Source organism: Bos grunniens, chromosome 14 (genome assembly GCF_055505025.1).
Source record: "Bos grunniens cultivar Pamir isolate PY7600 chromosome 14, Bosgru_T2T1.0, whole genome shotgun sequence".
Taxonomy (NCBI): Eukaryota; Metazoa; Chordata; class Mammalia; order Artiodactyla; family Bovidae; genus Bos; species Bos grunniens.
In genome coordinates this window covers 30,174,039-30,196,566 of record NC_141178.1, presented here as the reverse complement: position 1 = coordinate 30,196,566, position 22,528 = coordinate 30,174,039, and the positions used below count along the sequence as shown (strand labels likewise).

At 33.6% G+C, this 22,528-nt stretch overlaps 1 protein-coding gene across 3 annotated transcripts in view; it reads left to right on the top strand.

The window, feature by feature from the left end:
• The window catches only part of CSMD3 (CUB and Sushi multiple domains 3), a 1,478,779-nt gene that overhangs the window by 1,366,888 nt on the left and 89,363 nt on the right, over positions 1 to 22,528 (top strand). For all 3 annotated transcript variants that reach the window (XM_086335396.1, XM_086335395.1, XM_086335397.1), the window contains 8 exons: positions 4,450 to 4,530; positions 5,479 to 5,592; positions 9,654 to 9,842; positions 10,214 to 10,360; positions 12,657 to 12,845; positions 17,142 to 17,327; positions 19,003 to 19,197; positions 21,835 to 22,008. In XM_086335396.1, coding sequence (XP_086191522.1) covers positions 4,450 to 4,530; positions 5,479 to 5,592; positions 9,654 to 9,842; positions 10,214 to 10,360; positions 12,657 to 12,845; positions 17,142 to 17,327; positions 19,003 to 19,197; positions 21,835 to 22,008 — 1,275 coding nt within the window. The remainder of the gene's footprint in view (positions 1 to 4,449; positions 4,531 to 5,478; positions 5,593 to 9,653; positions 9,843 to 10,213; positions 10,361 to 12,656; positions 12,846 to 17,141; positions 17,328 to 19,002; positions 19,198 to 21,834; positions 22,009 to 22,528) is intronic.

The window sequence follows — 22,528 nt, the reverse complement described above, 5'->3', positions numbered from 1 at the left end:
CTGATCTAACGTACGTCAAGGCTGTATATTGTTACCTTGCTTATTTAACTTATATGCAGAGTATATAGTGCCTACAGAACTGTGGATGGAGGTTCATGACATTGTATGGGAGGCAGGGATCAAGACATCCCCAAGGAAAAGAAATGCAAAAAGGAAAAATGGTTGTCTGAGGAGGTCTTAAAAATAATTGAGAAAAGAAGAGAAGCTAAAGGCAAAGGCAAAAAGGAAAGATATACCCATTTGAATGCAGAGTTCCAAAGAATAGCAATGAGAGATAAAAAAAGCCATCCTCAGTGATCAAGGCAAAGAAACAGAGGGGAAAAAAATAAAATGGGAAAGACTAGAATCTCTTCAAGAAAATTAGAGATGCCAAAGGAATATTTCATACAAAGATGGGCACAATAAAGGACAGAAATGGTATGGACCTAACAGAAGCAGAAGATATTAACAAGAGGTGGCAAGAATACACAGAAGAACCGTACATAAAAAATCTTCATGACACAGATAACCACGATGGTGTGATCATAACCTAGAGCCAGACATCCTGGAATGTGAAGTCAAGTGAACCTTAGGAAGCATCACTACAAACAAAGCTAGTGGAGGTGATGGAATTCCAGTTGAGCTATTTCAAATCCTAAAAGATGATTCTGTGAAAGTGGTGCACTCAGTAGGCCAGCATATTTGGAAAACTCAGCAGTGGCCACAGGAAGGAAAAGGTCAGTTTCCACTCCAGTCCCAAAGAAAGGCAATGCCAAAGATTGCTCAAAACACTGCATAATTGCCCTCATCTCACACGCTAGTAAAGTAAAGCTCAAAATTCTCCAAGCCAGGCTCCAACAATATGTGAACCATGAATTTCCAGATATTCAAACTGGATTTAAAAACAGCAGAGCAACCAGAGATCAAATTGCCAACATTTGTTGGATTATCAGAAAAGCAAGAGAGTTCCAGAAAAACATCTATTTCTGCTTTATTGACTATGCCAAAGCCTTTGATTGTGTGGATCACAACAAACTGTGGAAAATTCTGAAAGAGATGGGAATACCAGACCACCTGACCTGCCTCTTAAGAAACCTGTATGCAGATCAGGAAGCAACAGTTAGAACTGGTCATGGAGAAACAGACTGTTTCCAAACAAAAAAAGGGGTACCTCAAGTATGTATATTGTCACCTTGCTTATTTAACTTATATGCAGAGTACATCATGAGACACGCTGGGCTGGATGAAGCACAAGCTGGAATCAAGATTGCCGGGAGAAATATCAGTAACCTCATATATGCAGTTTTCATTCCAATCCCAAAGAACGTCAACGCCAAAGAAAGCTCAAACTACCGCACAATTGCACTCATCTCACACGCTAGTAAAGTAATGCTCAAAATTCTCCAAGCCAGGCTTCAGCAATATGTGAACCGTGAACTTCCTGATGTTCAAGCTGGTTTTAGAAAAGGCAGAGGAACCAGAGATCAAATTGCCAACATCTGCTGGATCATGGAAAAAGCAAGAGAGTTCCAGAAAAACATCTCTTTCTGCTTTATTGACTATGCCAAAGCCTTTGACTCTGTGGATCACAATAAACTGTGGAAAATTCTGAAAGAGATGGAAATACCAGACCACCTGATCTGCCTCTTGAGAAATTTGTATGCAGGTCAGGAAGCAACAGTTAGAACTGGACATGGAACAATAGACTGGTTCCAAATAGGAAAAGGAGTACATCAAGGCTGTATATTGTCACCCTGTTTATTTAACTTATATGCAGAGTACATCATGAGAAATGCTGGACTGGAAGAAACACAAGCTGGAATCAAGATTGCTGGGAGAAGTATCAATAACCTCAGATATCCAGATGACACCACCCTTATGGCAGAAAGTGAAGAGGAACTAAAAAGCCTCTTGATGAAAGTGAAAGTGGAGAGTGAAAAAGTTAGCTTAAAGCTCAGCATTCCGAAAACTAAGATCATAGCATCCGGTCCCATGGGAAATAGATGGGGAAACAGTGGAAACAGTGTCAGACTTTATTTTTCTGGGCTCCAAAATCACTGCAGATGGTGACTGCAGCCATGAAATTAAAAGACACTTACTCCTTGGAAGGAAAGTTATGACCAACCTAGATAGCATTTTCAAAAGCAGAGCCATTACTTTGCCAACAAAGGTTCGTCTAGTCAAGGCTATGGTTTTTCCTGTGGTCATGTATGGATGTGAGAGTTGGACTGTGAAGAAGGCTGAGCACTGAAGAACTGATGCTTTTGAACTGTGGTGTTGGAGAAGACTCTTGAGAGTCCCTTGGACTGCAAGGAGATCCAACCAGTCCATTCTGAAGGAGATCAGCCCTGGGATTTCTTTGGAAGGAATGATGCTAAAGCTGAAACTCCGGTACTTTGGCCACCTCATGTGAAGAGTTGACTCATTGGAAAAGACTCTGATGCTGGGAGGGATTGGAGGCAGGAGGAGAAGGGGACGACAGAGGATGAGATGGCTGGATGGCATCACTGACTCGATGTATGTGAGTCTGGGTGAACTCCAGGAGTTGGTGATGGACAAGGAGGCCTGGCGTGCTGTGATTCATGGGGTAGCAAAGAGTTGGACATGACTGAGCGACTGAACTGAACTGAACTGATGCAGATGATACCACCCTTATGGCAGAAAGTGAAGAACTAAAGAGCCTCTTGATGAAAGTGAAAGAGGAGAATGGAAAAGTTGGCTTAAAACTCAACATTCAGAAAACTAAGTCATGGCATCTCGTCCCATATTTTCATGGCAAATAGATGGGAAAACAATGGAAACAGTGGCTGACTTTATTTTTGGTGTCTCCAGAATTGCTGCAGATCATGATCGTAGCCATGAAATTAAGACGCTTGCTCATTTGATGGAAAGTTATGACCAACCTAGACAGCATATTAAAAAGTAGAAACATTACTTTGCCAAAAAGCTATGGTTTTTCCAGTGGTTATGTATGGATGTGAGACTTGGATTATAAAGAAGGCGGAGCACCAAAGAATTGATGCTTTTGAACTGTGTTGTTGGAGAAGATTCTTGAGAGTCCCTTGGACTGCGAGGAAATCCAACCAATATATCCTAAGGGAAATCAGTCCTGAATATTCATTGGAAGGACTGATGCTAAAGCTGAAACTTCAACACTCTGGCTAATTGATGAGAAGAACTGACTCAGTTGAAAAGACCCTCGTGCTGGTAATGATTGAAGGCATGGGGAGAAGGGGACAAGTGAGGATGAGATGGTTGGATGGCATCACCAACTCAATGGACATGAGTTTGAATAAACTCCGGGAATTTGTGATGGACAGGGGTGTCTGCCGTGCTGCATTCCATGGAGTCACAAAGAATCGGTCACAACTGAGTGACTGAACTTGCACTTAACTTGTAAGCATACTAATCTAGCTTGGTGAAAGGAAGCTCTGGAACCACTTTGTCTGTGTTCAAATCCCTTCTCTGACATTCTGTAGCTATAGGAGTTGGACACATTCTTAATTCTTTTAGCAATTTTCTTTTTTCAAATGTGAGTAATTATAGATTAGGTACATAAATTAAGTAATATAGTTTTTGTGAGGGTTGCTGCTGCTGCTGCTAAGTCGCGTCAGTCGTGTCGATTCTGTGCGACCCCATAGATGGCAGCCCACTAGGCTGGCTCCGCTGTCCCTGGGATTCTCCAGGCCAGAACACTGGAGTGGGTTGCCATTTCCTTCTCCAGTGCATGAAAGTGAAAAGTGAAAGTGAAGTTGCTCACTCGTGTCTGACTGTGCAACCCCATGGACTGCAGCCACCCAGGCTCCCATGTCCATGGGATTTTCCAGGCAAGAGTACTGGAGTGGGTTGCCATTGCCTTCTCCGTTTTAGTAGAGTTAATATAAATAAGATGTTTATAATATTTCTTGGAATGGAGTACCCATTGAGTACTTGTTTTCAATTATGACTAAATGCTAGGCACTTTCCTAGATACAGGGAATTTGGTGATGAACCTTGGAAAGATTGGTATTAACGCATAAACTAACATGTGTATGTAATTCCAAACAGTGATCACACCAAAATGGAAGTACATACTCAGAAGGACTAAAATAAGGGTAAGAAATAAGAAGGGTTAGTATAGAAAACTATTTAAGGAATGATTGTTCTCTGTCACTCATTTATGTCCAACTCTCTGCAACCCCACGTACTGAAGTTCACCAAGCTCCTCTGTCCATGGGCATTCTCCAGGCAAGAATACTGGAGTGGGTAATCTTTCTCTTCTCCAGGTAGCCTTTCCCCACTCCATAAGGAATGATTAATTCCCCCTTAATATTGTAGCATTTTTTAAAATAAATGGTTAAAACTTGATAAATTCTACCATTTATTTTTATTCTTATAAATAAGCCCTTTGTAATTTTGTTTTTTTTTCACATATGTGAATATATATATATAGCTGTACAGAGAAAGAATAAGCATTATCTATTTTTACAGCCTATCAACTAAGAGTGTGTCAACCTCCACCACCCGTACCCAATGCTGAAATTTTGACAGAAGATGATGAATTTGAAATAGGTAAAGTGTCTTAAATTACTTTCAAAGAAAGCATACTGTTAACAAAGGTTTTGCTTAAAATCAATAAAAATAAAGAATAGTAGCAGCCTGTCTTAAACCTTCTTTCCCTGGATTGATGGGGATTGTTTAGAATTTGTAAGAATGGAAAACAGTGAAAAGAGGCAAGGTATTGTTAGGTAAGAAAAAAGAATTCTGTATTTTTAGGATGTACAGTTAGAAAACAGTACAGGAATCTGAGCCATATAACTATTCTGGTAGTTATTATTTTGCTACCTTCCAACACTGTAGTCTTAACTATTGTTCTTCAAATTCAGGCATAAACTTGATATGTATAATAAATGATATGCAGGGTGTATTAGATGACATATTTGATTTCCATATCCTTGAAAACAACTCATTATATTCCATGTGATCATAAATAAAGTCCTTTTAACACTGACTGGAAATTTAACCTCAATAATATCTCATAGCTTGAAAAATTATGTAAGAAAATAATGCATCTTAATGTAACATAATAAATTTCATCATTATTATCTATTAATATTAATTTTGGTTGAGAAATGTAAGAAAATATCAATGACCAATGTGAAACTAATCTTGATAGCAGTAACTAGTAATCCTTTTAAACTGCTTGATATACTTTTAATGACTATCTTACCCATACCAACAAAATTATTTCCTTACTACTATTGCTTATATATAATCAGATTGCCCCAGTACCAGTTTTACTGGTATTTATTCTTGGCTTCAGTTCCAATTGGTCAGTGCTCATGACTTACTAGTAATTTAATATTCTGAATATCATTGCTGCTTACAGCTAATAGAATTTTTATACTGATTGAAAATAACTGAAAGAAAAAATATTCAAATTTTATAACTGAACCATCTGTTTATTTTAACCATTACCTTGGTGCTTAATGAAGCCCTTTCTGCCTGTTTTTTCAATAGGTGATATTATTAGATATCAGTGTCTTCCAGGATTTACTTTGGTTGGTAATGCAATTCTGACCTGCAGATTAGGAGAACGACTCCAGATGGATGGAGCACCTCCCGTTTGTCAAGGTACCAATTCTTATGATTATTTATTTCTAAGTATTTGTTTTATGTTTAATTCAGTACTAACAAAATTGAGAAAACTCTATTTTATATAATTATTATATTTAACTGAAAGTAATTTAAAAATTATACTACTCGTATATGGTGTTTTTCATTCCATTATTTATCAGATTTAACTAAACATTGTTTATTCATCCGAGGTTTAATTTTTCTAGTTTATCCCATGGTCAGTTCAACTTATTTAAATTACTTTTGCTGTGAGGTTTGGAAGTGGAGATAGAAAGCAAGAGAAACCACTTTAAATAAAGGTTCCAGTGTGGATTGCAAGTAGCTTCTGTTCTAACCACTAGAATCGTTAAACTTTATTGAGCACATATGAAGAATGAAGATCTAAGGGAATAAACAAAAGAAAAGTTGTAAATAGTCCCTTCTATGAAAGCAAAATAGTGTAAGGAATATGACAGCCATATAAGCTGTAGCATACAGTGGTAAGGTAGAATCATATAATTTTAAACTGTTTATATGAGAGGGAAAGCTTGATGGAGGCATTATTCCCTTAGTCCTGGGTCTGAATAACCAGTGATACTTACTTTGGTAGAACTGAGCTAGCAAAAGAGTTAGCCAAGAAACAGGTATATGCAAAGACACAAAAATGAAAGATGGTGAGATGCAGACTTCAAGGAATTCAGTGTTACAAGGACAAGACCGTTATGGCTCTTGAATGATGTATTGGGATTTTGATGTTTGGGAATCATGTATTATTAACTTGTGTAGCTCCTAGGGCCATAATAGTGCCTAATACACCTGACAACCTCTTGCCTGGAAAATCCTATGGATGGAAGAGCCAATCAGGCTACAGTCCATGGGGTAGCAAAGAGTCAGACATGACTGAGTGACTTCTCTTTCTTTCTTTCTTTTACATAGTAATTAATTATAAACATTGGTTAATTTGAGTAAAATTGATTTTGATTATCCCTCCCCAGATTTTATTGAATTGCTTCCTTCACTACGGTTTATTCCTGAGAAATAAAAATCAATTTTCCATGCAGTATCTTAACTCTTATAATGATAAAATTAAAATTCTGTTTATTATTTCGAACATGCTATCAGTAGGAAGAAATGTTTGATTTTTCTACCTTTATGGAGTCCTTAGAAGATAGGGGCTTTTAAAGCATTAAGAAAGAAAAGATGAGTTTGGGGGTATAACCAGCACCAGTATAAGAATTTCCCTTGATCTTAATCAATGATTTTGTAGGCCATCTTAGGGTTGGTTGTTAATTCTGAAGTCTATTATCTATATTCCTGAATGAACAAGCAATTATATATCAAGATTTCTTCCTTGACCCAATATATAACTTAATTGTGAGCTCTTAGAAATACTTCTTATTTATATCTAGATCCAAATTCAGCATTATTTTTAATTAAAAAACAATTTTGTTAACCTGGTTATTTGAGTCCCTCATATCTCAAGACTTTCAATATCTTATTTCTAAAATCAGAATTTCCTGTAGTAAGTGTGTCTCCTCCTATTTAATCTACTGTGGAGAATACAAAAAAGGAGACAATCTATGTTTGTTTCATAATAACACTATGGGTACTAGCTAAAGTTAATTATCCCTCAGAATGAGTTTAGACAGAGTTACTATATTAATTAATTGACCTAACACTTAGGCAAAAAAAAATCTGATTTTAAATATTTGTTTAGGGACTTCCTGGGTCCAGTGGCTAAGATTCCATGTTCCCAGTGCACGGGGAAGAGGTTTGATCTGGGGAAATGAGATCCTGCCACACAGTATGGCAAAAAAAAAAAATTTTTTTTTCTTCAATTGAATTAATTCACAGTCCTGCTAAACAATTGCCATTCGTTTGGAATCTGTTGTAACTAATCTATACTGTTTTTATTAATTTATTTTAAATTATTTTACTTTTTCACTTCTCATAAAAGAAGCTACATCACTTTTGTTATTCCTCCCTGGATCCTCTTTAGTTCTTTATATCACACTTAAAACATGGAAAGCATTTCTAAATATGATGTTCTTCAAAGGGTTTAATATAAATGGAATATAATAAGTGATTAAGGCTGCCCTGGTGGCTCAACAATAAAGAATCCACCTGCCAACGCATGAGGCATAGGTTTGATTCCTGGGTTGGGAAGTTCCCGTAGAGAAGGAAATGGAACCCATTCCAGTATTCTTGCCTGGAAAATTGCATGGATGGAAGATCTTGGTGGGCTAGAGTCCATGGGGTTGCAGAGTCAGACAGGACTTAGAAACTAAAACATGTATAAAGGGGAAAAATTGTATACACTTCTTAAAGTTGTGGTGGCAAATCAGTGATATAATACACAGAAAGTGCTTAACAGTATATTCTTGCTTTATATTGGTTAGTATGAGAATAGGTTAATTTTAGTATTTACAGTAAGTTATATTGAATTGTCTCAGTTTTTCAAATGTAATATGGAATATTTGTTCAGTCGAAAACATTGGGACCATTAAGACATACACTTGCTTTTCTATAACAATAGCCTAAGAAGAAAGTTTAAAAAGCAAAGAAATTATAGCCATAAAATTAACTAACTGCAATAATAGAAGCATACATTAAGAGGCGCCAAGAAGGAAATAAGCAGTTCTGCTTGGACTAATGGAGGAGAAATTCAGGAAGTATTTCACAGAGGATGAGACTTGGTCTGGGTTTTGAGGTGCCCAAATATTTCAAGTGTATCAGACAAGAAGAGGACATTTGAAACAGAAGCACTAACAGATATGCTGAATTGAGAAAATTATAGGTTATTCAGTATGTTTGGAGCATTCTGTTTCAGAGGAGGAACAGCAGAAAACAAAGCTGGAGAGGCATGCAGGGACTAACCTTGAAGGCTTTGAAGGTGCTGAATGGTTTTTAGTGAGGGGTTGACATGTTCAGTAACACTCACCTAGCTAAATATTTCAGAAATATTAAATATCAGTAGCTGGGCACACACAACATAACCCTTTTCTTAAAACTTACTTGTCATATCTTTTAATTATCTATATCCTTTATTTCAATATGCCATAGATATATTCATTAATCTTTGTCTTTGATTCATTTTTTTCCATTCCATTTCTAACCTTAAAATTTCTTTGTTCATTTGTTTATTTTACATATTTTTCACTTTGTAAAAAGCAAACATCAGATTTCTCTTTTTAGACTGAGAATGATCCAATACTATTTGTTGAATTGTTACTTTTTAATTTTGAAATCACATCCAAGATGCAAACATCTCAGATTGAATAAGAGAAATAGAAGCAATAAAAAAAGAAAGAAAACAGTTCTTAGATTAGCTATAGTATATTCTATAGTAAATATTCAAATATCTGTATATTAATTTATGGCAGATTTTATTAACTCAAGTTATTTCAAGTTATTAACTTGATTGAAGAACAATCATATGTTGTCATAATTTACTGGTGTATTATAGTTTGGAGATGCAGTTGATATATTGTTATGAAATGAACAGCTTATGCTTTGTCTTACCTTTTTGGTCTGGAAAGGTAACTGGTGACCCCAAAATTGTTTTAAATTCTCGTGGTTTAAGCATATTCCTGAGATTAGAGAAGTAGCTTTGTCTGGAATGAATATTCTGAGGTAGGGCAACTTCCTGTCTGTTCTCACATACCTGAGTGAATGAAAGTTTGAGGACAAAAGAAAAAGTCAAGAAGGAATAGGACTTAAATAAGAGACAGAGGGAAAAGAACATAAGAAGATGAAGAAAGATAGGGAAATAATATAAAGATAGAGAGGGAAGTAAATGCCTTATCTTTTAATTATCTATATATTTATATTTATTAATCCAGAAAGAAAATGTGTCTCCCATGTAATAAAAAGGAAATTAATATTATGCAATTTGGGGACATTGCTTCATTTTTTGAACTGCAAGCTTACTATACAAGTTGTCATTTTATACACATAGTTCAAAGTATTGTTTCCTTTATTGTTATTTAACATAGAAACAGAATATCCAGTATTTAAAATGCAGTTTTCACTTAAGTCTGAAACATGAGCATTATCTAATGATTCATTTTTTCTGACAGTTCTCTGTCCCGCCAATGAATTACGCCTGGATTCCACGGGAGTCATATTGAGCCCTGGATATCCTGACAGTTACCCAAATCTTCAAATGTGTGCCTGGAGCATTTCTGTGGAAAAAGGATATAACATCAGCATGTTTGTAGAATTCTTCCAGACAGAAAAAGAATTTGATGTTCTTCAGGTGTATGATGGTAACCATAGGTTATATTTATTGGATATTCACAAATTCAATTCAAATGCTCTAAGTATACATTCAGGCCTTCAATACAAACAACTGCCTATATGACTTTATTTTATCTTAAGGATAATTTTAGAAGTAGCAACATCAAACTTACCTATATACCATATGAAAATTGCACTTAGCTTGATCATTTTGTTATGAATTGTAGCTGCTTTAGCTATGGAATTAAAATGTATAAACAAACACATTATGTTAAGTTATTGTTTATGAAGTAAATCGGTCCTGGATGAATTTCACCATATTTAATACCATTCTAAATATATGAAATACTAAACAGAAATTGCTCAGTTATATCTAAATTCTATTATTTTCTTTCTGAAGGACCAAATATTCAAAGTCCAGTGCTTGTTTCACTCAGTGGGGATTATTCATCTGCCTTTAATATAACAAGCAATGGTCATGAAGTATTCCTTCAGTGGTCAGCAGATCATGGCAATAACAAAAAAGGCTTCCGGATAAGATATATAGGTATGTGATACTTATAACTTCAGTGCAAATCTCACCTGCATCCTCAGTATGGTTGTGATTAAGGAGCACAGACACAAATACTATTCAGTTAGGTATAAATCTGAATCATAATTCCTCTATTGATGTTTCTTGAGTTATTTATATAACATTTCTGTCCCTCTGTTTCCTTATTATAGTGATAAACAGTACTATGTCTATCACATGATATTTGAAATAATTAAAAGCACTTAAAGTATTTATGACTTAAGTTAATTATAAATGTTGATACTTTAAGTGCTTATTTTCCCAAGACAGGTTTCCCTTGAACACTCAAAAAATAATAGTGTTGCTCAATTGTGTGTATTTGATCTATTTAATATATAAATAACTCCTTTAATAAGTTTAAACAAAAGATAAACATACACTTGTAAAAACCTTTGTTTTCATCATTGCCCACTGATTTATGATACTTGCTAAAATATTTTAAATATTAAAATACAAAATGATAAATAGATCACTTAAAAACCTTTAGTTTTTAAAAAATTGTTTTTTCATCATTGCTTTTCACTGAGTAATAGTGAAAAAGATGAGGGCTGAAAATTCTTCTTAATATCATGATGAAATAGCTTTTTCTATATGCCTTCCTGTTCATGAAGTCTACTGATACTGAACCCAAATTTTCCTGTTGAATAAGTATACATGGTTTTGCATTATGCAAAGATTATATCCCTTTTCTTTATTACCATCCTAAGTCATGTCAGAGGCCATGGGTATGTGCTCAGGAACAAAACACTTCAGAACCAATCAGTCATCTCTTTATTTAGTGTTCAGATCATGTCTTCTGAAGCCATGGATCATTGCAAATCAGCTCTACTGAAAATTACTTTCTTAAATACTTTATAAATTATTCTGACACAATTGTAGACATAAATTTAAATAAATTTGATTCTAGTTTTAAAGGTAAACTGTTGAATTTTACTCATTTATATAAATTTGCATATATAGTATAAAATATAGAAATATAATATTTTTTGTCTACTTTGATTTTTAAATTATAAGATGATAGTTTGTCAACAATGTGTCTTTTCCATATTAGAGGTAAGTTGTTACTGACATTACATGATAGCGTATTTATAATTTTTATCCTATAATAAATATCCATTGTTTGAAATATTATTAAGCATACAAAGGAGAAATATTTAAAGACTGAAATATGTACCCAAGTCATTCTTAATACATTTTCACATTTGAATCAAAGTTTCTATCGTATGAACTTTATATACATCTTTTTACTAAAGCTGTGCCCAGACTATTTAAAAAGTCAGAACATTAAGTTGTATTTTTAATGATGATAATAACTTAAAAGGAAACCATTTAAATCCAACAATTATAAACATTAGATTCACCATATTAAAGACTATATTAAAGACTTATTTATGTTGATCTTCATGACAAAGTTGGACATAAATATAATGGAAACATCATTTTTAGCCCTAAGAATGACTTGACATATTGAGTACATATTTTGCCTTTAGAAAATGACAGGTTATGACACATATATTCCAAGTCCATCTCTTTCTTACTATTTACCCCTAAAGTCTCATTTTTTTCTCAGATGTATACATTGAAGTTTCAAAGGGTAAATGGATCCTGCCAGGCTGAATAGTCTCAAAAGTACATGTATATAAAAAAGCCAGTTGACATTATCTTTTGACATTTCAGACTTCAGCAGATGAAAAAAGTTTTATTTTATTGGCATTTTTTATCACCATATGTAAGCACTCTTGACAGCATGGAAACTCTTTAATAAACTGGGAAAGAAGATTATGAAATGTGGAGGGGTCTATTTTAGACATCCACCAAAATGAAATGCATGCCCTAACATGACATAGGTGTCTGGAGATAATTTCAAAGTGACATGTAGATACATGCTTTAAAATATTTCTACCCAAACTGTGGCATATAGGCCTTTCAAACGACAGGAAATAATACCATTCCAAAAGTCAATGAACTATTTGTATGGCTTTTGAACCTTCAGGGTGTTACAAAAGTATAATGTATTTCAACTTAGGAGACATCTTCAGTGACGATAAGAATTTTAAAAAGTCCAGAAATAGTTATGTATCCTAAAGGTTGTGTCAATAGATTGTCAAGTGGATGGCAAATACTATAATGTCCATATGAAGTAAAATTCACCTAGATGGCAGTTGAATTGACCAGTTTTTATGAACTAGTATTATTATATTTTTAATAACTGGATTGTAAAGAGTTTCTGATTCATTAGTTATACAGTGATTTTAATTTTCTTTTAAAAAAGCTTTCTACTGTAGTACACCAGAATCCCCGCCTCATGGATACATTATCAGTCAAACAGGAGGACAGCTAAATAGTGTGGTCCGCTGGGCCTGTGATCGAGGATTCCGACTTGTCGGGAAAAGCAGTGCTGTGTGCAGAAAGTCTTCCTATGGGTATCATGCATGGGATGCACCGGTCCCTGCTTGTCAAGGTGAAGTATATTAACCAAAAATGGCCCATTGATAAAAGATTAACCTCATTTAGCTTTTTCATTTAGATTGCCGAAACTTCTAAAATTATAAACATTCAGAAGCACGTTATAGACATCTCTAAGGAAAATAAGGCTTGAAAACACAGGCTGATAAATTTGAGGAGCATGTGACACATTGTTTTATAATGCTTCATTTGTTGTTATGTGATTTATGTCTTTACTCTCTCCACTTATATGCATACTCTACTCATACATCTACCATCCCGTCACTTAGCTGTCAGAAATGAATGACCTGGAGCTGGATTTTGTGTTAGTGTGGAATCTGCGAGAGAAAAGAGAGGAAAAGATGGCCAAGGTCACTGAAAACATTCATTCTCAAGTATGCAAACATGTGTTCTCAGTGTAATAAATGTAAAAGAAAATGGAAAATGTAGCCAATGACCACATTATTTTTTCTTCACTGTTTAGCTAACTTGACAGAAATGACTTTCATTTTGTTAAAAATCAAAGCACACTCTGAGCATTGATCTTGCAATGCAAAAGAATGACAAATCAACAAATGGCATATTTTAGAGCTTTGGACTAGGTCCAAAAATGTTTTTAAAAAGTAGTTGAGTCTCTACTAGGTATAGTCATAAAGACAAGTTTAACAGTTCCACAGGAAGATGTAATGTCATTGGACTTTGACAGTCTTAAAACATATCACATTATTTTGCAATATCAAATTTAAATTTATATTTGATTTATTTTATCCAGCATATGAAAACATATATAACAACTGTGAACCCTTACATTAAAAATGCAAAGCACTTTTAATAAATAATGGGTGTTACCTCTAATTTGCCTATTGAAGGCAATTTATATAAAAAATAAAATATAAAACAAATCAATTAAAATTTAAAATTTAATAACAGCAAGTTGAAATGAATAAAGATTTGATATTACCAGGTAACTGAAATGATTTACTTGTTAAATTGTGATCTCTAATTCATGAAAATATAGCTTTCATAGATATATGGAAAACAATGAGAACTGAAAAACTGTTTGTTTTATTGATGCAGAAACATTAATTACTTATTAGATAGTGGGTTACCAACACTGAAGGCACTGACTTCTTGTAGAATAGATACATTTAATAAACTGTCAAAACATCTGCTTTTCTTTGACCAATGAATAGCAAATGTATTTATACATTTCTAGTATTTCATATGGATTTAAAATAAACATTTAAATGCTCTGAACTTTGAACAATTAAATATGTTATCAAGAATTATTCATGTATATAATTAATCTTTAAGAAAACTTTAGTGAAAACAGTTAACTATTGGTTAAAATAAAAAATTATACTGAACTTTCTGAAATTTTGACATTGTTTTGTAATGTTAGCATTATAATTTCATGGATTTTTTGGTATATAATATGACATTTATATATAGAGCCTTTTTTACTGTTCTTGACTTGAAATTTTTCTATAATTACAAAAGATAAATCAAAATATAGCTAAAAAAAGACATTTTACATAGCAGAGTGATACAATATTTATATTAATAACTTGAAGAATCATTTCCAAAATTGACCCTTGACTTTCATTGCAACAAATTTAAAAGATTAATTATTTTATAAAAAAATTTTATTGTATGTGACCTGTGTTTGGATATAACTAATTAAAATGAAATGGCTAAATATCATTGGAAAGAGCTATATACACAATACAGTTTTTTGATGTTGTTGTTCCAAATTTGTTTGGCGTTCTTCAGTCATTTTTATTCTTCTTGTCTCTTCAGTCTCCTTATAGGTCCTTGCATATATTTACTTGAGCTGTGGTTAGACAATGTGAACATAGTTAAAGATAGAAAAAGTATTCTGTTGTCTCTATTTGGGTTTAGTTAGGTGTTTTATTTGTCTGTATATCGACTGATCATTATTGACCCCTTGAATTAAATCATTATCATCCCTCTACACAATTGAGTGTTGTACAGTGCCGTGTCCAGCACAGCGGGTGAGAAAGACTTGAAACGGGGTGAGCGCCTAATGAAACGACAGACAGATAACTTGGCATGCAGCGAGTCAGGGGGCCCTCCCGCTCTCTGTGGCGGGAAGACAAAATGACTCCTTTCAGCCCGCACTTTTATTGGTAGAAGTCATATGAGATCATTAGGAAATAGCTATTCTGGGGAGTTTGATCAGCACACCATAAAGAAGGAGTAAAGTTAAGGCTCTTCTGTTAATCAGGGACATCTTGTTTTGTGTCCATGGGGACGGCCGCAGGGGCAGGCAGTGAAGCGGAGCAGAAAGCAGGTCCTGTCCCTAGTATGTCCGGTGGACATGCTTAGGAGGACAATCAGGAGGGCGCAGTTTGCCGCACCCTCGAGTCATGTGGCAGGTTCTGGTCTCTGCTCCGCCAGGCTGCAACAGTACAGGGTTATGTAGAAACAGTCACTTTATATTTCCTGTTTTTACTTTTAATTTGTGATTTTTGAGAGCTCTTGGAGAGAAGCCTCTGACGATCACTCAGTGATGAAGATTCTTCTGAACTTTGTTTTTCATTTTTAGCTAAGAACTTAAATTGTAACATTTAAGAACAGGCACATTTGTTCTATCATTTTAGTATGTTGTCTTTTTTTTCAGTTCTGAAATATAGTCATTTTATACTAACCATGTATATGAAATCTATACTATTTAAATTTCACTGTTACTTTACTATAAGTTTAACCTACACCATCCCAACAATGTGCAGTTAACAGTCTTCAGCAGGGATTTAGTGGGTATGGTTTGTTAAAAATTGAAATTCCCAGAAGTCCTAAGTGGAAATACTAACATTGCTTTAATAGACATCAGGGAATGATTTATGTTTGGAACACTATTTTAGAGGTCTATAATTAGATAGCTGGGATAATAACATAATTATATGAGATTGCTTATATAATTTATTAAATCAAAATCACTTTTCTGTTTATAATTTATAAGTTATCAAATTACAAAAGATCAAACTATTCAACAGTAGGGGGTCTGCCATTTAATTTTGAGAATTTTTTTATAGGTTTAGCTAAGATTACTTTTTTTTTTTACCTTGTAGTCAATTTGCATGGATTAATCAAAATTAAACACCTAAGTGAAGGGCTTTATAAGAGAAGCAGAAATAATTTTAGGTTGAAATGAGAGACAGGTAAATAGAATACAACTTTTATAAATATTCCAATGAAACTCATATTTTTCTGTTCTTTTCATATGAGAAAAATATAGTTACAAGTCCAAAATGTCTTATGTAAAAACAATAAAATGAGCTATTTCAGAAATGAGAAATTTTATGACCAGATGTCATAAATAACTCCAGTTGGTTCAAGTCTATACCTATATTCAAATATATTAATCTTTCTGCAAATAGATGTATGAATCTTTATACTGAATATTATATAAAAGATACAGAGAATCTCATTTAGGGTTTGTCTGCCAAATATATTCTTTGAAAGTTTATTTTTTTTTCTTTTTGGAGATGCAATTGTGGACATGTAGAGCACCGATTGAAAGCAACTGACTTCAGGGGACTTCTGTATAGACATTTTAACTTATGTGAAAATATCTTATATGTAATAAACTATTTAAATACAAATCTATACTGTAAATAACACCTTATGGTAAAACTAACGTTCATGTAAATTAGATTTATTGTAAATAAAAATCAAGACATCAAAGACATATCAGCAAAATGCAGAAATATCCAAGCTACACTGAGAACAGTAAGTCCTGGCTCTGTATTTATTAGACATATCCATACACGTCATATTCCATGAATGGTACTTAAGCACATAGAGTTTGGACCTAAGATAAGGTAATATCCAGCCTCCAGGTAAAAACTTCTGTTTTCCTCCTGCCCCAAATCCTCATGAGTATTGGTTATCACCACCTGTAAACTCTTTAGTCAAATTGAATAGAGCCAGTTTGATAGGCCCAGACATGAGTTAGCACTAATACAAATCTATATTTACCTACCTTGCCTTCTTATATAATCTATAAACATGCTGATAATCATGCACACACTGACAAGAAACTCAGTAAGAAACTAAGAAAGAAAGCATTAATAATGTATGGATTCCCCAATTTAAAAGCACTTTCAACAAGAGTTTGAAATAAATGATTCAGAAAATGTTATAGCTCAGAGAAGCTTTTTGGGGAGATATTCTGAAATTGTTTCAGAGGAATTAATAAAATTCCAAATAGTTTTATGTGCTTTACAGTTAATGAGACAGCTAATTATTTTTCTGCTTCTTTGGTCTTTTATGTATGTATTTAATTTAGCAATTTCCTGTGGGATTCCTAAAGCTCCAACAAATGGAGGAATACTCACAACAGACTACTTGGTAGGAACTCGAGTTACCTATTTTTGTAATGATGGATATAAATTGTCATCTAAGGAACTTACCACGGCCATATGTCAATCAGATGGAACTTGGAGCAATCATAACAAGACCCCTCGTTGTGTTGGTATGTATGTTAAGGAAATTTCATCACTTGTGTTTCTACTGGTATCTTATATGATTTAAAACTTTATGTACCAAATTGTAGAGCTCTTCCCTGAAGTGATGTCTAAGAAATAAAATTAAGCTGTCTTGTGCTATAAAGAACTAGAATATAGTGTAAGGACTTTTTACTCATTTTCAGAAGCTCTAGAATATATATGTCAAGAGAATAAAGTGACATTTTATTTTACATAAAAATTTTTATTTACTTTGTAGAAAGGCATCCATCAGTCAGCATGTTTTCAATACATAGGCCTTTTGAAAAAAATGTTTAAGTTTGCATGAATTAAATTATATTTAATACATTCAGTTCTGGCTTTTATAAACATAAATGATGCTGTTGAGATGATCCAAACTTTTTAATAATTGTCAAAATTCTTCATAGAGCTTACATTTAGAATATTTCTCATTGCTGTCATTAATACTGTAATAGGTAAAATAATATTATATAATGGTTATTGAAAATAATTCACATAAAATATTTGATAGCAAAAGGATTGGAAATGTGTTTAAGGTTTTTAATTTTTCTCTATAAAACACTTATTTATTCTCTTTTAGTACTGACATTTCGACTTAGCTGTGATTTCATTTAAAATGGGATTGTTAAATTATTTGAAATCTTAACGTAAGTGTCTAGTAATGCATTTACTTATGATGAGCAACTTTTGAATTAGCTGAAGTTTATATTGACACTGGGAACTGAGTTCTGTTCATTCAGCAAAAGAGTGAATACTGAAAACTCAAACACTCACGCAGGCAAAGTTTATTTTAAAGGACAGAAATATAAAGTTCTTAGCATAGACACTGAGAGGGGGTAAAGAGCCCCCAAAAGGTGTGAATAACAGCAGTTTGTATCTTCATTAGAATTAATCTGTTCAGTTTTGGTTGGCTCAAGGCCAGATGTGTGTAATTTCTGACCAATCAGTTTAAATGTTGCCATGTCCAGTTTGTCATTTTTATGGCTTTTTTGGGTCCCCCATTTTCTCAGTGTCTCCAGACACTATGATGCATCCATTGACTCTTTCTGAGGACCTCAGACAATTATTTATGGACCAAATGTATGTTTAAGAGTTAATGGTCCACCTGGAGTTTTTCTTCTTGATGAACTGGACATCAATTAATATTGGTCTTGTCCTGAGTCTGCATGTTTTATGACCCTCCAGACTAGGTAGACATTCCTCTGAATGCCTGGAAACTGGAGCAACTATGGCTTTAGGCTAGTGAAGCAAAACATTCATATGAGAGAATTAAAATTGAAATTAGAAAAGAACAGAGCCTCTGACCCTACACTGACTGCCTAACAATTTCCACCTCAATATCACAAGTCTTGCATAAAAAGATGATTCTCATAAAACAGATTTTCTCAAAATATATAGTCAGTAATAGAGATTCTAGGTAAATGGAACAATGTGTACAAATACTTTCAACTGTGAAATAGCATGACATGTTCAAGAAACTTCCAATAATACCATAGAGCTGAGGGAAAGATTAGCATGAAAAAAAAAATTACTAAAGACTTTTTATGGCACAAGAGTGAAGGAAGTAAGGAAGTGATGAACTAAGAATGGAATAGACATGAGACATAATTAAGTAAAACAGACATGACTGACTTAATAGTATTTATCTTGGTTTTTGTATAGTTGTTACATGTCCAAGTATCAATTCCTTTACTTTGGAACATGGAAGATGGAGAATTGTGAATGGTTCCCATTACGAATACAAAACCAAAGTAGTTTTCAGCTGTGATCCTGGTTATCATGGATTAGGTCCTGCTTCTATTGAATGTCTTCCTAATGGTACCTGGAGTTGGAGAAATGAAAGACCATATTGCCAAAGTAAGTATACATTCCATTAAACTTATTTCATAAGCAGTCCTTGGTGAATAAATTACTTGATCACTTCTCTACACACTCTAGAACAAGAATGAGGTAATATTAATTAAAAATGATTGATTCTCAAGTCATCTTAAAAACTTTGTAACTGTTTTTATATTTGTAAATGCTTATTAAAAACAGAGTCCTTGGGTTCAGATATCCTTTGCTTAGATTCTAGGTCTATCATTTATTAAAACAACTATGCACTGATCTTAGCCCTTTACATGTATTATTTCAATTATACCTTAGTTCCCATTCAGTTGATATTATTATATTTATTTTACTAAAGATGGAACTGTGCCCAAGAATTTAATCATGTTATGTTAAGTCATAGAGCCTATAAATGGTGGAGAATTGGGCTTCAACCCAAGGATTCTAATGAAAACCTCTGCCTTTTGGTGTTGTATGATGTTTATTCTGTTTCTTAGACTAGCAAATTATACCTTGTTGTTGTTGTTCAATTGTTATGTCCAGTTCTTTGTGACCTCATGGACTGTAGCCTGCCAGGCTGTTCATGGATTTCTCTGTCCATGGATTTCCCAGGCAAGAATACTAGAGTGGCTTGTTATTTCCTTCTCCGTAAGTTCTTCCCAGATCAGAGATTGAAACCATGTCTCCTGCATTGGCAGGCAGATTCTTTACCACTGAGCCACCAGAGAAACCCACAGTAATACCTATCTGATACTTACTATGTATGATTTACTGGTGTTACATGTTGAAAATACCAGCTAGAACCTGTTCATAGCAGAAATTCAGTAAACATTTATTGAATCAAATTGAACATTTGAGTCATTCTATTTTCATGCTTTCTTATAATATCACTATAAATGTCCAGTGTGTAAAGTAGATAAGCTAGCTGAACATGGAAAAATCAGTGGAAATATCTTGAACTTTCTTTACTACATTTATTGGGTATTTACTTAGTGCCAGGAAATATGCTAAGCTGAAAATTCATCCTTTTATTTCATGTTCATCACAATTTTTTAAATTAAATTTATTTATTTTAATTAGAGGCTAATTACTTTACAATATTGTGTTGGTTTTGCCATACATCAACATGAATCCGCCATGGCATTTATGATATAGACACATAATTTAGAAATAAACTAATAAAAACATCTGACATCTAAATGGATTATGGTGACTAAAATATTTAACGTAACAGATACCTCTTAACAGATAACTATATATAGTAAGTATACAAGTACCTAATAATAATTTACTTATGAATATTTGATTTATTTTCTTAATCTCCATATAAGTAAAGAATCTTGGGGTTGCTGTTTTTATAATCATTGATGAATTAAATCTCAAAATCCATGTATAAGTTATATATTCTAAAACTATAGCATATGTATTTGTAAATTTTGCCTTATTCTTTTAGGTTTTTCACCCAAGATCTTTCCCTTTCTCTGGTATCATTGTTCTTCCATTTTAAATTCATTAAAAGGACACATGGGATAAGGATATTTCAAAGAGCTAAGAAAAAATGTATAACAGCAGCATTCGTTATATCAAACATTGAACAAATATTTGTCTGGTTTCTTTGTGTTCTGTCCTTTATTATATAGGACTATATAATAGTCTATATTATATAGTTCTTATATTCTTATATTAAGTTCTACATAAGATCAAGTTCCTGCCCAGAAGTAAGAGTGGAGCAAAAATCAGAACCTAAGAATTACAGTTAATAGAGAAAAATGGAAAGAATAGAATTTTTTTCTGGTCCTTCATTTATTCATTTTTTACATTAAAATATTATAAATATCAGTGTTATTAACCCTAATAAATATTATAGCTACCGCAAAGGATTGTTTGGGGGATTAACTCAAAACAATGAATATATCTTAAATTTTACATGTAATTTTTCAAAGTTTGCAAATTTTCTATTTGTCTATCCAATAGTCTCCTAAAGCCTAGAGATGAAAGCCAGACCTGGAGCCAGATAAAGAATGGTGGTTACTTATTCAATTCTGGATTTAAACTGCTAGCTGTAAATTTTTATTTAGCTGTTTATGGGCTCTGGAATCTCATTAAAGTTACTGATAAATCAGAGAAAGACTTTGGGCTAATAAATGATCCTACCTTTAGTATTGCTATTTTTTTTTTTTTTTTCACCACAACCTGTTGAGTGACCAGGTTGGCTAAGCAAAAAACACAAACAAAATCATATGTCATCCCATGTCGCTGTTACTTCCCTGGTGGCTCGGCTGATAAAGAATCCACTGGCAATGTGGGACACCTGGGTTCAATCCTTGGGTTGTGAAGATCTCCTGGAGAAAGGAATAGCTACCCACTCCAGTATTGTGGCCTGGAGAATTCCACAGACTTCCTCAGAATTCTTGTCTGAGACAAGACAGAGTGACTTTATTACATTACATGGGAACTCAAAGGAGAAAAATGTTAAATTATGTCATTTATTTTCTCTATACTGTCATGATCTTTCAAGCATGTTTTGCAAATATCAAGTTTAATTGTCATATTTAATTGTCAATTTTAATGGTCAAATCATAGGAATTCAGAATGTTGAAAACATGATTTTGTTATGTTTGTGTTGACTGTATCTTTAGGATTTTTTATTATGTTATTGTTTTCAAGTTATTTCCTGTGGAGAACTCCCAACCCCTCCCAATGGAAATAAGATTGGAACTCAGACTTCATATGGCTCAACAGCCATCTTTACCTGTGATTCAGGATTCATGCTTGTGGGCTCTGCTGTTCGGGAATGCCTTTCTTCAGGTCTTTGGAGTGGATCAGACACCAGATGCCTAGGTACAGATTTTTAAGTCATTTTAAGCAAACACTTTATTCTCCCTCTCAAAAGGCACCCCTTTTTCATAATAAGAGATAATAACTTATATTCACTCAGTAAGGATGATAAAAACTGGAAAATGTTTAACTTTTAAAATGTCTCATGGTAGAAAAGCTATTAAACAGATATCTCTTAATCTACTAGTATTCCAAATGAGAATCTTAAGTCATTAAGGAAAGGCAGAATTTTTTCCCAGCATGGTGAAAATAAAAGGTGAAAACTAATTGCTGAAAATTATATGTCTGCAACTCCACTGGATTAAGCACTGTAGCTGTTAATTCATTCTAAACCATAGTCAATTCTCCTTTCACCTGTTTGCTTAAGGTAATGACTAAGGAAGAAAAACAATTTCCACATTTAAGTTTCTCCCTTTTTACTTCCTAACAATTCAACATGTGTAATATTACTTTTTATTAAAACTTGAAAAATCTATTTTTCAAGCCTGAAAAGTGAAAGTGAGTGAAGTGAAAGTGAATTCGC